This window comes from Apaloderma vittatum, unplaced genomic scaffold (assembly GCF_000703405.1).
Source record: "Apaloderma vittatum isolate BGI_N311 unplaced genomic scaffold, ASM70340v1 scaffold19022, whole genome shotgun sequence".
NCBI lineage: Eukaryota > Metazoa > Chordata > Aves > Trogoniformes > Trogonidae > Apaloderma > Apaloderma vittatum.
In genome coordinates, this window is record NW_009705471.1 from 1 (window position 1) to 15,232 (window position 15,232).

General features: G+C 40.5%; 2 protein-coding genes across 2 annotated transcripts; one reads left to right on the forward strand and one right to left on the reverse strand.

The window, feature by feature from the left end:
• The first annotated feature begins 3,103 nt into the window (after positions 1–3,103).
• Positions 3,104–7,504, forward strand: ASNSD1 (asparagine synthetase domain containing 1). The gene is made up of 3 exons (XM_009865424.1): positions 3,104–4,576; positions 5,863–6,044; positions 7,181–7,504. The coding sequence occupies exons 1-3, from the start codon at positions 3,104–3,106 to the stop codon at positions 7,440–7,442; spliced, it is 1,917 nt and encodes a 638-aa protein (XP_009863726.1). The 3' UTR covers positions 7,443–7,504.
• Positions 7,505–11,044: 3,540 nt separating this feature from the next.
• OSGEPL1 (O-sialoglycoprotein endopeptidase-like 1) lies at positions 11,045–15,232 on the reverse strand (the record flags this gene model as incomplete). Its single annotated transcript, XM_009865425.1, has 7 exons — positions 11,045–11,138; positions 12,160–12,231; positions 12,364–12,494; positions 13,001–13,149; positions 13,233–13,437; positions 14,336–14,723; positions 15,165–15,232. Coding segments are annotated over 7 exons (1,107 nt in total), but the record flags the coding sequence as incomplete, so codon positions are not given.

A 15,232-nucleotide genomic window follows, 5' to 3' on the forward strand; every position in this document is an offset into this window, starting at 1 on the left:
GAGGCACAGTGAGGTTGTGTTTGCGGAAAAAGTCTCAAGGGGTTTTGGTCACGGAGGCCTGAGTCGCTCTCCTTAAATCTCTCTTTTCTCTGGTGCCGGTAGCTTTGCTTAGTATGAAATCTGTCAAGTCCTGTGGAAATACTTCCTCTCCAAACAGGACTTCCTCTCCACAGGGGCCTTGTCTAAAGTCAGAGAGGTGTTTCTGAGTGCCTCGGAAGCTGTAAAGATGGAGGCATCGACTCATAGAGTTGGGGGCTGGAAGGGACCTCTGAAGATCACCCAGTGCCACCCCCTGCCAGAGCAGGGTCACCCAGGGCAGCCCCACAGGAACGCATCCAGGCGGGTTGGAAAGTCTCCAGAGCAGGAGACTCCACACCCTCTCTGGGCAGCCTGGGCCAGGGCTCCAGCACCCTCAAAATAAAGAGATTTCTCCTCATATTGAGGTGGAACTTCCCATGTTCCAACTTAAACCCATTATTGCTTGTTCTATTGCTGGGCACCACTGAGAAGAGATTGTCCCCTTCCCCTTGACCCCCACCCCTCATCTATTTCTGTAAGTTAATAAATTCCCTCTCAGCCGTCTCCTTTCAAGGCTGAACAGCCCCAGGTCTCTCAGTCTCTCTTCACAACAGAGATGTTCAAGTCCCTCAATCATCCTCATAACAGTATTGCAGGTTGTTATTTCTATTATGCTGGAGCATAAGTTTAGTCCATAGTAAGAGACACTGCTGCAGTTTTGTTGGAATTGTAAACACAAGACATTGATGTAGTAGCTGGAGGACTTAGTTTTCCTGTATGCCACGTTCACTTTGGCTAACCTAGCTCCGTGGCAGCTTTCTACCAATTCCAGGAGATGTGTATTGTTTGTTTCTAAACAAAGTGCTTGCTGACCAGATTTTGTTCTATTTTTTTTCTTTTATGATGCTCCTCCTGATGGTTCCTTAGCATTGACAGCTGTCATTGTAAAAGAAAACAGGAATACCTGCTACCTCTGCCAGTGCAGTCGAACAGAGTTATAAACCCCACCGAGGAAGTTTGTGACAGAGTGACAGAAAGGCTTCTACAGTTTTAGGAGTTTTAAGTTTTTATTGGTTTCATTTGTAATCTGAAAAATGCCTGTGATTATAGACTGTATTTTATAGATACTATGCTAAATTTTGTTTTCCAAAGTTATTTATATTTTATTAGATGTGTGAAGGTTTTCTTCTGGGGTAAAAAATATGATCCTTGATTATAAACAGCTAGAGGTACACTACAGCAGTAGCGATTGCTTTTGGGGGTAGGAGAGGAAACACCAATCTATGCAAGATAACCTGTTTCTAGATAACTTAATTTTAAGTATTTCATTTTTATACCTACTTCTACTTGGTCTTCAGTGGTCCATTTGGAGAACAGTACCTATACGTGCATGTAGCTCTCTTAAAATTTCTGTAAACCGGTTCGCCACCAGGATTGTAAGACAGTGGTTTGTTTTTTTTAAATTAAATTAAAGTGCTTCTTTTGCCTTTCAGATTAAAGAGCAGAAGGTTGTAGTTGATGAGCTTTCTAATTTGAAAAAGAACCGGGTAAGTATTTACAAATTTGCTGTTTGACTATTTCATTTTAGCATCAGAGAAATAAGCATGGAGACAAGAGGGGAAACAGAGTTGGAGCACACTGTCTTTAATTTGTTTTAACACAGATTTTAATACAGATGTGGTCTGATGTTCTTAGAATAATTTATCCTCCAAAAGATTTGATTATTTACACTTTTGCAGTGTAACACAGTATGTTGCAGGTTTTTTGCCTTTTTTGTTATATCTGAGTTGTTTCACAATATTTGAGTTGATCAGAAGACTTCATGAAGTATTCTCACTTTTCATGTGTATGCATTTTAAAATTGAATGTGATCCCTCACGTATGAGAAAAAAAGAAATGCAGACCAGTTGATCATGAAATGTTTTTGATAGTACGACGTTAGAATGTTGGTATTGTCAGGGCAGAAGTCAGCCTTCTGGCTAACTTCTGTGAAGTGAAGAGGTGTCTCGGTGGACTGACATCAGCTTCTGCTGCAGCTGGTTACCAGAGTTTGTTGCTTTGACTTCATGGAGTGTTGGTTTTGTTTTTCAGAAAGTTTATAAGCAGCAACCCAATAGCAACATATTCTTCCTTGTAGACAGAGCAGAAACACTATCTCAATGCAAAAGTAAGTTTGCAATTGATCAAACGGTTAACCCTTTAAAACTGGTTTTGTAGCTCTTAATGATTTCAAAGGTATATTAAAAATGAAAAAACTGGTAACTGTGTATCAAATGCAAAGTACGCTTCAAACGCTTGTTTTGTGAAAGTGTTTTCCTTTGATTTATGGATGGGGTAAAATAGATGCAGGAAAAGAGAGAACATCTGCCCCAGAGAGGAGGCACTACTCTCAGAGCCCATTGAGAAGCTGTATAGCACTTTGTCCCTTAAAAAAACAAAAAGTCTAAAAATTGCATGGAATGAGTAGGTAGAAAATAGGGACAAGTTAAACCGGAGGTTAAGCTGGGAATTGTTAGGTAGTTGAAAGAATGGATCTGTGGGATTATGAAGATGGGAGAATGGATGGTAAAGAGAGCTGATGACTGAACAGACATTAAAAATATATAAATTTGTTTTCTGGAATGAACAATTGCTTCATTTGCTTTGCTTTGAATTAGGAGTGTTGACGTTTTAATTGACAGTTCACTTTTCTTATTATTACAAGTGTGTAAATCCTATTGATTATATAGTTGGCCATTCCCCTAATTCTTATACTTGTAGTGTGGCTTTGGGAGGAAAAAAAATCGTATTCTTTATAATTAAAGAAGAATAAGCTATAGTGAGCTATAGTATTGATGCAAAGCAAACATAGCACTTAGTGTTTCGTGTTTCTGTCTTTAGTTGAATAAGTGGCTGGAGTTACTAAATTCTCCTCAATTTACCTACTCATACACTCATTCATAAATGTATCAGCTGATGAAACTGATCATTCATATGTTTTTCTCTTACACAGACACATTAGATGAATTAAAGAAGGCACATCAGGAGATGGAAAATTCAGAAAAGACGAAAATGAAGAAATAGTCCATCTGACTTCAAAGTGACGATGTGTGGTATTTGTTGCATTGTTACCTTGCGTAGCCAGCATACTGTTAATGATTTCCTTAACGAAGACATACTCTGCCGTCTTAGAAGAAGAGGACCAGACAGTAGCCAACAGTTGCTAAAAACTGTGTCTGATCTTTCTTACAAGTGTCTGTTTTCTGGCCACGTACTTCACTTGAGGGGACTGGTGACTCCTCAGCCCCTGGAAGATGCCAATAGCAATATTTTTCTTTGGAATGGAGAAATTTTCGATGGAGTGCACGTAGGAGCTCTAGAGAATGACACTGAAGTAATGTTTGGTCATCTTGCATTATGCCGTAGCGAAGCCGACATTTTGTCACTCTTTTCATCACTTCGAGGTCCATGGTCTTTTATTTATTATCAAGCATCTAGACACAGTTTATGGTTTGGCAGAGATTATTTTGGTCGTCGTAGTTTGCTTTGGCAATTCGGCAATGAGGTTGACGGTGCTTTCTGTCTCACATCTGTAAGTGTTTCTTCCAAAATAGATATCCAATGGCGAGAAGTCCCAGCATCTGGAATTTTCAAAATTGATCTCAAAGCTTGTGCAACAGCAAAATCTTTGTCTTTAACATTGTTTCCATGGAAATACAGCTGCACAGAGGAAGCAGTAGAAGAAACATTCGTCAGTGTTCTGGAGAAAGTTTTGAAGGACTTACCGAACCACATACGTCTCGTGATGAATGAATCAAAACTGTGTCTCAGAGCGCCAGTTATCCCCTTAAATAAAACAATTTTGGAAGTGTCACGTAAACATCCAGGCACCAACATTAGCAACGTGGTTTCTACAGAAACCCTTCAAGGATTTCTCGCAGAGGAATGCAAGAAAACATTAGTCGGTCAGTTTATTGGTGTTTTAAGTGAAGCGGTGAAGAGACGGGTTTTATCTCTCGTGAGAGATGAAGATCAGAAAACAGGAGGAATTCCAAGCATGGCGAATAGGAAAGCACATGTTGCGGTGCTCTTTTCTGGCGGCATTGATTCTATGGTTGTTGCAGCCCTTGCTGATAAACATGTGCCTCTGGAGGAACCGATTGATCTTCTCAACGTAGCTTTCATGATAAAAGAACATGCTAAGCAAAAAGATGCCGCTACGAAACATCCCCACCAGGAAGTACAGCTTGATTTGCTTTGTCCTCAAGGAAGTTGTCAAGATCTTGATGCTAAAACTGGTACTCCTTTATCTTGCTTTGATGTTCCTGACAGAATCACTGGTAGGGCAGGACTGAGAGAATTAGAAGCTATTAACCCTTCCAGGACCTGGAACTTGGTGGAAATTAATGTTACCCTGGAGGAACTGAAAGAAATGAGACAACAATGCATTAATCACTTAATTTATCCACTGGATACTGTCTTGGATGACAGCATTGGCTGTGCAATTTGGTTTGCTTCCAGAGGGGAGGGTTTTGTTAGTAACCAAGGACAACTGAAACCATATAAAAGTCCTGCAAAGGTACAGATATTTTATTGGTTTCTGCCTTATGCTTGATGTGCCTTATGCTGTTGTTTGAGAAATGAGCAGGTTCGATATTGATGAGGCTTCTGAAATTCAGTGGCAGAATGTAGTTCTGGAATGATAATTTGTATAATTCTAGAGTTAAGAACTGCATTCCGTTCTTTTGTCATGCCATCTGTATGGCTTTTCTTTGAGACTGAATAAGCAACACTATCACTAGGTGAAAAAATAATAACCATCATTGCTGGTGTTTCAACTCCAGTAGCAGGTAACAGCCACTCAGTCCAAACTGAATAGGTTAACGAATTGCAAGTTGGAGGTTAATGAGTGATTAAGTGATATTGTTTTGTGCCAGCATGCCAGCCCTTGTAAAATTACTGGCTTCTGATTTAGGCATGCTATTTATGTGACAAAATAGCAAGTAAGAATGGCAGAAAAAAAGGTGACTACTCGGAATTTTTTTGTAATTAGAATCTGACTGAATGGCAGAACTACAAAAAGTAGTTCTTGCCTTTTTCTAACTTTTTTTCATGTATGTAGTATTAAGTAAAAGCTTTGTAGTAACTAGATGGTTTTCTTGGGAATTTGATTCTTAGTTTTCACTTTCCAGTTTCTTGACGATTTGGGTATGGAAGAATAAACTATTTAACTTCAGAAGTTTGCAATCCAGTGCTGCCTTTGCTTTTCAAGGCTTCTATTACTTTCCTACTAATTGCTTGATCCTAAAACCATGGAAAACTGCCAACAACAAAACCTGCAAGAAATGCAATAGTTTGCTTAAAAACTACTACTGCAGAACACAGCTGATTTAGTTGAGTGGTCTACTTAAGGATGTACAAAATGTAGAAATTCATCTTAGGTCCAGAATATGTTGAAGTGGGCTGTGAGATAATAAAACATAAAGTGAAATTGTTCCCGGCCACCGTGTTTTTGATAAAGGCTGGTGTTTAACAAATACCGTTCATTGCAATAGAAACTAGCAGTCGTCAAAGCTACTGGTGTATTTGTGATGCATACGACATTATTTTGGTGATTTTTTCCGTGCATCGGTAGAAATGTTTGTGTGTACTTTTAGCTCTGATTGTGAACCTCTTTTCGAGTTTCCAGAGCAATTACCAGGCTCTGTAAATGAGTAAGGCACATCCCATCATGATAGGGAATATATTTAGAAGATGTGTATTAAGATTATTCTCTTTAAGATGCCCCTAAACATTTAAGATCTGTTACATGTTATTTGCTTGCATAGATGCTAAGAAAGATTTCTTTTTATTCGGTTTTCTTAGGTTGTGCTTACAGGAATTGGAGCCGATGAACAGCTTGCTGGGTATTCTCGACATCGTGTTTCCTTCCAAAAATATGGCTTAGAGGGTCTGAATAAAGAACTTGAAATGGAGTTGAATCGTATCTCTTCTAGAAATCTTGGCAGAGATGACAGGATTATTGGTGATCATGGAAAAGAAGCCAGGTATTGTTTTGACATAAAGTAAAACTGGTTTTGCAGGTTAGATTCTCTGAACACTTGTAACAGAAAGCTTAATTGAAATGTCTCTCCATTTGATTGTCTCTAAGTTCTCATGCAGTTCCGTTAATGTGAACTGTGTCATCAGATTTTTTGGTCTTGTTTTTGAAGAAGTACTGTGGAAGAGTTACTTAAGAAAATTTGGCAACTTGAATATTGATTTTCTACCTGGAACTTTCAGGCAGCAGCAACAGATGTTGAAATAGTCAAAGTCAAGTTGATTTTTACCGTTTTAATTGGAACGGTCTTCTGCGCAACTTGGAAGTGTTCTGGTGGTCCCTGTGAAAAAGGCATGATCGGTATCCACTGTGTTTCCTGGTTGTTAAGTCAGGAGAGTTAAAAAATCTTTTTTTTTGTGTTTACTTCCTCCCTGCTACCACCAACTTGCAAAGAATTCTTTAGGTGGTGTCCAGTCAGAGAGGCTCCTCAGGTGCATGAAAGGTCTTTTCACGTGATCTTGTTTTTTTAAATCTGTTTAGTTGCACGTTTTCGGTTTAGCAGGGGCAGTGGTGGACAGGCAACGCTGTTAATTATGCTTAGGATTAGATACAAATGCCTGGAATTGGGAATGTTGTCAAGATGTGTGGTGTAAATGTTTTTCTTCCAAAGTTACATTGCAGCTTCATACAGTATTTTTAAAGACTTGGAAGTTACCTTGAGAATTGTTACTTTAAAATGTGTCTGGCTTTTCTGTTGTGTTTTCTGATTTCCTTCTAATTTTTGTTTTATAAACCCAGCATTTCTTACTCGCTCTTAATTACTACTTGCTTGTTCTTACTCTTTTCTTTCTTTGTATTTTGAAAACTTCCAGGCTCCTGAGTTTAAACAGTGCATGGACAAATCACCAAAATAATGTCGTATGCATCACAAATACTCCAAACCATAATATATTATGTTTTCTTTCTCCAAGACAGTGTAACTGCTTTGGAGACTTGCCTCAGTCGTGTGACACAAACATTTAAGGTACATCTGTAGTTAGGAATTGAAGCAAACTGAAGTCTTTGCACATGGTAAAGGGGAAAACCAAGATTAGCTGTATGAAGTTTTAAAAGGGTCACTCCCTGTGTATCTCTTTCCTTTAGGTTTCCTTTTCTTGATGAACATGTTGTTTCATTCCTCAACTCTCTGCCCGTCTCGGAAAAAGCTGACTTGACTTTACCTCGAGGAATCGGTGAGAAATTGATTCTGCGCCTTGCAGCCAAGGAGCTTGGCCTTACAGCCTCGACCGTTTTGCCAAAAAGGGCTGTACAGTTCGGATCCCGGATCGCAAAACTAGAGAGCAACAGCGAAAAAGCGTCTGACACGTGCAGCAGACTGAAGTTATTTTCAGTGGATGAGTTGTAAAGCGACATGTTGAGATGTTGCATTTACTCTATATGCAAAATGAGTAAAGTTTTTGGAGTTTTCCTTTCTTAGAATGCTTGGTCTGGTCTTTTACACACTTGAACATTATTACGAATCGTCAAAGCAATCCGTGTAGATGTGTGCTTGTACTAGAGACTCAATAGGAACGTGTCCTTGGTGGGGAAGGGAATACTGGGCTCTGGGGAGGAGAGGCTAGCCCTCCCTCCCTCCCCTCTCCCATACTTTCCCTGATCGATGTCGGTGAGTCTGTCTGATCTGTCACCTATTTTGAGTTCAGCACAGCAGATTTTGTTGTAGGACAGGGCTGGTCACGCAGCTCTGCTTTAGGGGAGGGTTCGGGTTATGGCTTTAGAAGGGAGGGGGCGGTGAGGAGCTGGCCTGGGTTGCCAAAGAGCTGAGGGTCTCGGGCCTTGTCGCCTCTTGGAGAATCATGTTTGCCCTTTCATTACCTGACAAACAGATGCCTCCCACACCCCCTGGGAGTTTTGGGGCTGTCCCAGCAGCCTTGGCCACTGTCGCAGGGCTTGGTTGGTTGGTGGTCCCCAGCTGGGGGCTGCATCTGCTGGCAGAGAAACTGGGAGGTTCCCTTCAGGCTGTTCTTTGTCCCTCGTTGGCTCCCTAGCTTGCTGCCTCTCCTTTTAGTTTTAGCTCTGCTGCTTTTACTTCTGAAGTTGCAAAGCATGCACCGTCGAAAGAAGTTGGTTTTTTCGATGCTCTAAATTCAAGCATGTGAAAAATATTGCTGCAAAAGCCCTGTAAAACCAAGGCTTAAATTGTAAACAATCTGAGACTGGCTGGAGGTTTCTTTTCCTTTTTTGGGCACTGTAAAACTTTAAAATGTCCTATACGAGGCAGTGGTTGTATTATTTCGAGTGAGAAAACTTGTTTTGCTACAGACGCATCAAAGTCCAAGTCACTGTTTTCCGTTGTACTACTTTAAGACTTACTCAAACATATTGCAGGAAGAATTTCAAGCTTAAATTAGTTCCAGGTTTAAAATCTCACCAATGGTTTGACTGATGCAGTGACTGAGCAGACTTGAAAAACAAAATGCCTCCTGAAGGGATGTGAAAGGATTGCGTCCTATGGGTTTTCTCGAGGGTGGGTTGAATATCTTGTGCACGTTGCAGCGCTGTGGGGCTGAAAGGGAGCTCCAGAGCCCGGTTCTGAGGGAAGAATCAAGTATTTGCAGAACATTCTAACAGTTCTTTTAATATACAACACACAGTGACTGTGGAATCTACACCCTTCCTTACTTCCCTTCCTTAAAATGGAAAGCTTTTCCTAATGGTTTTTTATGCCTTTTCTGCAAATTAAACTGAATACTTTAATCCTTCTGCAAAAAAGAACAACTAAACACTGGGTATATAACACATTTTAATAACACTGAAGAGCTCTTGGTCTATCACCTTCATTGTTTTAGTCAGCGTTTTGTGTAAACACTGGGTATATAACACATTTTAATAGACCAAGAGCTCTTCAGTGTTATCACCTTCATTGTTTTAGTCAGCGTTTTGTTGCAGCAAAGAAAAACCCAACCCTGTATTTTTTTGTCCGCTATATGATATTCCTAAAATGAAGACCAGATATATGCTTCTCTTAGCACTATGTTGTCGACTCAGGTTAGATTTGATTTGATTACAGTCCTACCAACCTACCTCATTATTCTGTTAATATTTTGTATTTACTTATCTTTAAGGGTACTACTGTTCTCCTGGGGTTTATTCTGTTGATTTTTTTTTTTCATCAACAAAGATCATTCTACTTGCAAGGTTTTCAGACGTGTTATCAGCTGCTTTCAAAACCGTATAAACGGCAATTTCACCCCTTCCTTTTGTTCTTACGGTTTGCAGCCACAAATCAAAAAAACGTATAGAATGAAACATTGAAACAAACTTTTCAAGACCTGTGTCTATATTCAGAGTTCATCAAAAGCCCATCAGTAACTACTCACTGAGCGGAGATTTTCAACCAAGCGTGTCATCTGATTTACCGAGAGAGGCCAGGCAATTGTTGTGATAGCACTTCGAATTCCTTGTAACATCTCCACTTAAATATTTCACAAAGTCTTCAAGGTTCCCATGGATCTGTTTTGGAAGAGCTTTAAGCATATTTTAATTTAAAAAAAAAAGATTTTTGCTTTGTAAACTCTCAAACACATAATTGAGATGAGAGAAACTTAGTTGCCTCACAAAACACAGCCCTTCAGGGATTTCTTCCTTCCCAGGAGGAGGCAGGGAGAGGCTTGAGCATGGGGCTGACTGGCTTGATCCTAAGAAGGTATGACCAGCACTAAAAACCAGGAAAATCGAGAGATTGGGTGTAATACAGAAAAAAAAAAAAAGGTTTTGCTCAGCGTTAGTTTTACAAATTCCAGTCTTTCACCTATGCTGAAATCTGTGAGCGAGACACGGAAGTATACCGCTGGGTAGAGCCTACGAAATGTGAGAGTCACATTTATCAAAAGATGTATTACTAGTACAAGAAGATAGATACAGATAAATTACCAAAAGATAAATTACTTTTAGTTGAAATGCCCTGAAAACGAGACTCCCGAAATGCTATGTAATACAATGTAAATACTAATGACTCTTCCAATGCTTTCTCTTCAAGGAGGGATCTTAACCTTCTTCCAGAAATTAAGTACTGGAGAAATAATAATAATGTATGTACTGTGGTAATTTGTTACATCTTGCCCTCAAGTTAAAAAAATAATTTAACCCAGGCAAGCAGTTTGTTTGTAACTGTCCCGCAACTCCCCATTACTTGTTAGTATTTAAATGGAGGCAGTTTTAAACATGCACATTATGAATTAGAAAACTTACTGAAGAGGTGCTTAAGATTTGAAGTATTTATTCCCTTAAATACCATTGCAATGAATAATAATGTAGAAGCATATTCTACTGATTATCAGAAGGGAGGTCAGATAACCCATCACTCGCATCAAAACTCGGAACTCACATCTTAACCGCCCGCGCGGTGATTAGCTCTATGGAGCTGTTTGTAAAATAAAAAAAGGAGAAAATTAAAAGGCACTAGCCCTGTACCCCCAAATTTTAAATTACTGTAATTAAGAATAGGCTTCTCACATCAGCAGCGGAAAATTAGGTACTGTTGAAATTCCATTGCACTGGCACAGCTGACCCCTGGAGATCTTGAAAATCTGTGCTCCCTCTTGTTCACTTCCTGTGACTTTGCAGTCACGGAAGGTATGATTTATTTATTGTTTAAGATGTAAACGATAAGTCTTATACGACTTACATATTATATTGTTACATTACACTAGGGTATATGTGATAAATCTGTAAACATGTAAGTTATAAAATGCAAACAATGGAGGTGTTTTCATTGTCTCCGTTTATATTTGTTAGTACATTTTTTTAAAGAAAATATTGGTTTAGTATCTAGAACTCTTAGACGCTTGTGGAACAGGAACTGGAATAATCCTGGTGATACTACACAGCATTTATTCATCTGCCAAGTGATTTTCAACACCTGTAAACCATGTACTGCCAGTGAATGTAACCGCATTGAATCAGTTTTTATTGAACGATTTATAGTTGCATTTACTTGGCGAATTTTTAAGATGTCAGCCATCGTATCTTCTTTTTTAGTTTTGGCACCTTGATGGAATCTTCTTCAACTCTTTTTGAAATATCAATTCCAAGGGGAGCTCTGGAAAATAATAAAATTATCCATTAAAACCAACAATATTGCTGTATCACATCGATGTGCAGGTTTCACAGAGTGTTTTTACCACAAGGATGGGAGCCACAGGAGTTTTGCAGATTCCCTGCCCTGTAAGACTGTGACCATTAAAATGAAGCTGTGCCGAGAAATACCTTTACGCTGAGGAAATGTTTGCATTTATAGGCATTCCTAACGCTGCTGTGATTTCAAAGCCATCTCCTGGGGATGTTGTTTTATTCTGATTTTAGTTGATTCACATCTTACTGATGAATGCAAGACCTGCTAGAGATTCACAGGTATCTCTGTCTGAGGTAATGCATAGTCTACAGCAAATAAAACATATTTTATTCACTAAGACTTATAAAGCAATTTATTTTGGAAGAGGACTTTATAATTTGTCATGTGGAAATTAAATTATTGTTCCCCTCCCCACCAAGACCTTCCAAGGCTGGAAATGGAAAAAAAAAAAAATCCTGACAAAAATGTCAAGTCAAAGACCAGCTGGTACTTTTGAAATAGGAGACTCTTGTTTGGCCTTAAGGCAAAGATCTGCTTAAAACCACAGAACAACTCGTTAAAAAAAGATCAAAAGAACAAACCCCACAGTATTACCAGGTGTTATATGTCAAATTCTTTTTTTTTTAGGTCAGTGTTCATTATGAACACCCAGTTTGATTTGGAGCATTTTGATTTATGTCTGCAGTGACTGAGAAGCTGGGGGGGAGCACATTCCAGCTTCACTCGCTCCCGTTTTCCCAAACCATGACAGTAACAGGAAAATGCAGAGGCCTGGCGTGATGAGTGCGAACTGAGGTTTCTGAGCCAAAACAAACGTAAATGCCGGACACGATTGTTCATATTTCACAACTATATTGAAAAGGAAGCGCTAGTAACTTGTGTGTGCGCTGCACAGACGCTCCTCACTGGCTTCTACTCCTTTTCTTAGTTTACACCTTCTGCTTTCACTGGCCGCAGTGAATAAGAAAGGAGGAATCGGGTCACTCACTTGGGTTCATAGCGGATGCCATCGGGGCGATGTAAAACACCGAGTCCCGCGCGTAGCCTTTCGATGCCGTTCCTAAGCGAGAAAGCGATTACGTAAAAATGTACGTGTGTGTGTGGTTCAGTCACCATGAACATAAACCCCTTCCTCCGACGTCAACTTTTAAAGAGCGTAACAGAAACGCGGGCAGAGAGAAACAACTCTTACCACGCGATCATAACCCCGTTATCAGTGCACAGTCTCGGAGGAGGACACAGAAGAGCAAAATCATTTGCGTCTGCCAAAGCCTGCAGACCTTTTCGGATGTACTGATTACTTGCAACTCCTCCTGATACAACCTAAGAGCAGTTTCAAAAAGGAAAAAAAAAAAAAGGCATTAAGGCAAAACTACTGATGGGTCACACTTAACCAACATCCAACCTTTTCAAAAAGGTTACGGGACGAAGTTCTGAAGGAGGCAACAAACAGCGCCATCTGAAGATTAAAATCTCATCTGAAGATGAAAGCGTATCACAAGACTGCACTAAGTGAGCCGATTGTGCTAAAAGAGATTCCTGGATGCTATGACTAGCAAAGCGGTCAAGTATTGGAGAGCACCAGGTCAAATTATGTGGCCTGCATTGTTACAGAAAGTCAAATTAGAGATTTTCTTGCCAGCTATCTTAAACCCAAACTATGACAGATTTTACTGTAAATATTTATACAAATATTACTGTAAGCCTGGTATTTTAATTATGTCATACGGACATGTTCCTCACATGTCAAGGGAGAAAGTACAAGGCATCTGCACCTTCCAATGGTGTTATGCAGTCAAGTGTAAAAAGGTAAAAAAAGGTATACCCACCAAAGTTGCAGTTTTTGACGACAATAGGCTATTTTTGATGCAGAACAGCATGGCTCGGTACGTCCGCTGGATAATATGAACAGCCACCGTGTGCTGAACAGCAGCAGCGATATCCTTAACGCAGGACAGGATCTCACCTTCCCTGATACCTATAAAAACGCATCAGCAGATGGGTTTATCCGAGTGCAGCTCAGTAAAAATGGGCTTTAGATCCGACTTGGTTTTAAAATACCTTCTTCTTTTTCTTTTTGCGCAATGGCCTTATTGACAAGGTTCTGAAGGCCAGAAAAAGAAAAGTCACAGTTGCGGTACTGTTGCATGGGCAGCGGGAACAGGTGCTGGTGACGGTTTCCAGTTCGAGCCAAGTGCTCGATCGCCTTCCCCCCAGCCATGCTGCAGCACTCCGGGAGCTTTGTCAACGAGAGTCTTCTTGCTACCTGAGGAGATAATGAACAACAGACTTGGGACAGAGCGCTAAATTAATTCCTCCTGTGGCTGCACCACTGCGGCGTAGTCTGTTGGGGTAAAATTAGACACCATGAAATCCAATTCTACAATTCCAAGCCAAGGTGAAATTATGAACACGGACAAGACATATGCCAGCTGGATTGTTTGGATTTTTTTTTCTGGAGTAGTAATTAGAAATGCAATTCTAGAACAATTTGGGCAAGACGAGTATCAGCAAATTTGGCAGGAAACATTAATTACCCAAATTTTGTGCTATAGGAAAGACACAAGGACTGTCTGTATTACCAGGCAAACTGGAACAAGGTTGGTTCCAACTTTCAACAATCCTCTTTCTGACTTCAATCACTCCTCCACTTTTTAATTAATACAAACAAATACTGTTTAAAAGCTCTGCTTGTGTTTGAGAACAAAGCTGTAAGCGACCGGTTTTACAGACTGTACTCTGTGAGCTGGAGAGCCTGAGATTCTGAAAGACAAACCAGGCTTTTCAAACTGTATGAAAAAAAAACCAAACAACCAGTAAGAAATGTTTTAATACATATCATTTGAAATCTGACCTTTAAACTATCACTATCAATCTTCTCAAATGCATACAACTCATTTGTACAACAGTGTTAATGAAACTGCCAACACCATTGTCCCTTTGCTAAAAAAGTAATTAATTTACAAATGTTACAACTAACGCTAGGCATAGATTTTTAACAGCCTCTTGTGTCTTAAATCTATGGTATTTCAAAATAGAAAAAAGAAGAAAATAAAGCTCACGTTGCACTGTATGACTGTCCTAGGGGCGATGAGACTATTACCATCATGTAGTATAACTACAATCAAAAGGAGAAAAAACTTGCTTCTGTAAGGAAATATTACCTTATCCAGCATGTCCCCTGGGGCTATATCTATGGACTGTCCGAGCAGAAGGAAATCTGAAACTCCTCGTGCCACTGCCAAGATGCAGTGGCCTCCGGAGAGCAAAAGCACCAAGAAGGGAAATTCCACAGGCTGCGTGAGCCTGACCGTCAGCGCGTGAGCCTCCATGTGATGGATGGGGATGAAGGGCTTCTGGTACCTGCTCACCAAGTCCAAGCTGTGCTGCAGCCCCACCTCAAGGCTGAGTGCAAGGCCGGGTTTTACCGTGGTCGCGATAGCTGCGAGGTCGCCTATGGCGATGCCGCTCACGCCGAGGGCCTCTTTGACTACTTGCTCGATGTTTTCTCTGTGAAGCTGCTGTGCCACCACGGGAATTATTCCGCCTGCTCTAGGGAAAACAAAGGGTTACAATAGATTTGTGTTACGAGAACAGCACCGAATGAGATTTCGACCTCACCATAGCCTGCCTTCTTTCCTTCACGCATTCTCAGGGGAAAGGGCATCTAGGCACTGAGCACAGCACGATTATCACTGGGAGGTCAGAAAAGGAGGGAATTTGCCCTTCTTTAGTACGTGATTTCATGTCTAATTCAAGCTAGCCAAGTAACCTGGCTCTTTTTGAAAGAAAATACTGGAGGAAACTTCCTGAAGGCCCAGCATTTCTTGCCTTGCCCTCGGTTGTCCCCCAGGCAGACCGTGTTGTGGCCCGAGGGGTAGGTCTTTACACCTGCCCGCTTCTTAGTTTTCTGGAGAAGGCTTTTATCTGGATGACGTGACAAGTCGGAGTGACACCTAAACCGCTGTGAAGGCAAGAGCGGGATGTTCTTACTGCAGATGGACCTCCTTCTGCGAGCGCAGCGCTTCTCCCAGAACCCTGCCGGCAGCGTCCACCACGGC

Excerpts from the sequence above, each read along its gene's own strand:
- ASNSD1 (XM_009865424.1), top strand. The coding sequence starts at position 3,104 with ATGTGTGGTATTTGTTGCATTGTTACCTTGCGTAGCCAGCATACTGTT. Across the intron at positions 4,577-5,862 it reads CATATAAAAGTCCTGCAAAG|GTTGTGCTTACAGGAATTGG; the intron begins GTACAGATATTT and ends CGGTTTTCTTAG. Across the intron at positions 6,045-7,180 it reads GATCATGGAAAAGAAGCCAG|GTTTCCTTTTCTTGATGAAC; the intron begins GTATTGTTTTGA and ends TCTTTCCTTTAG.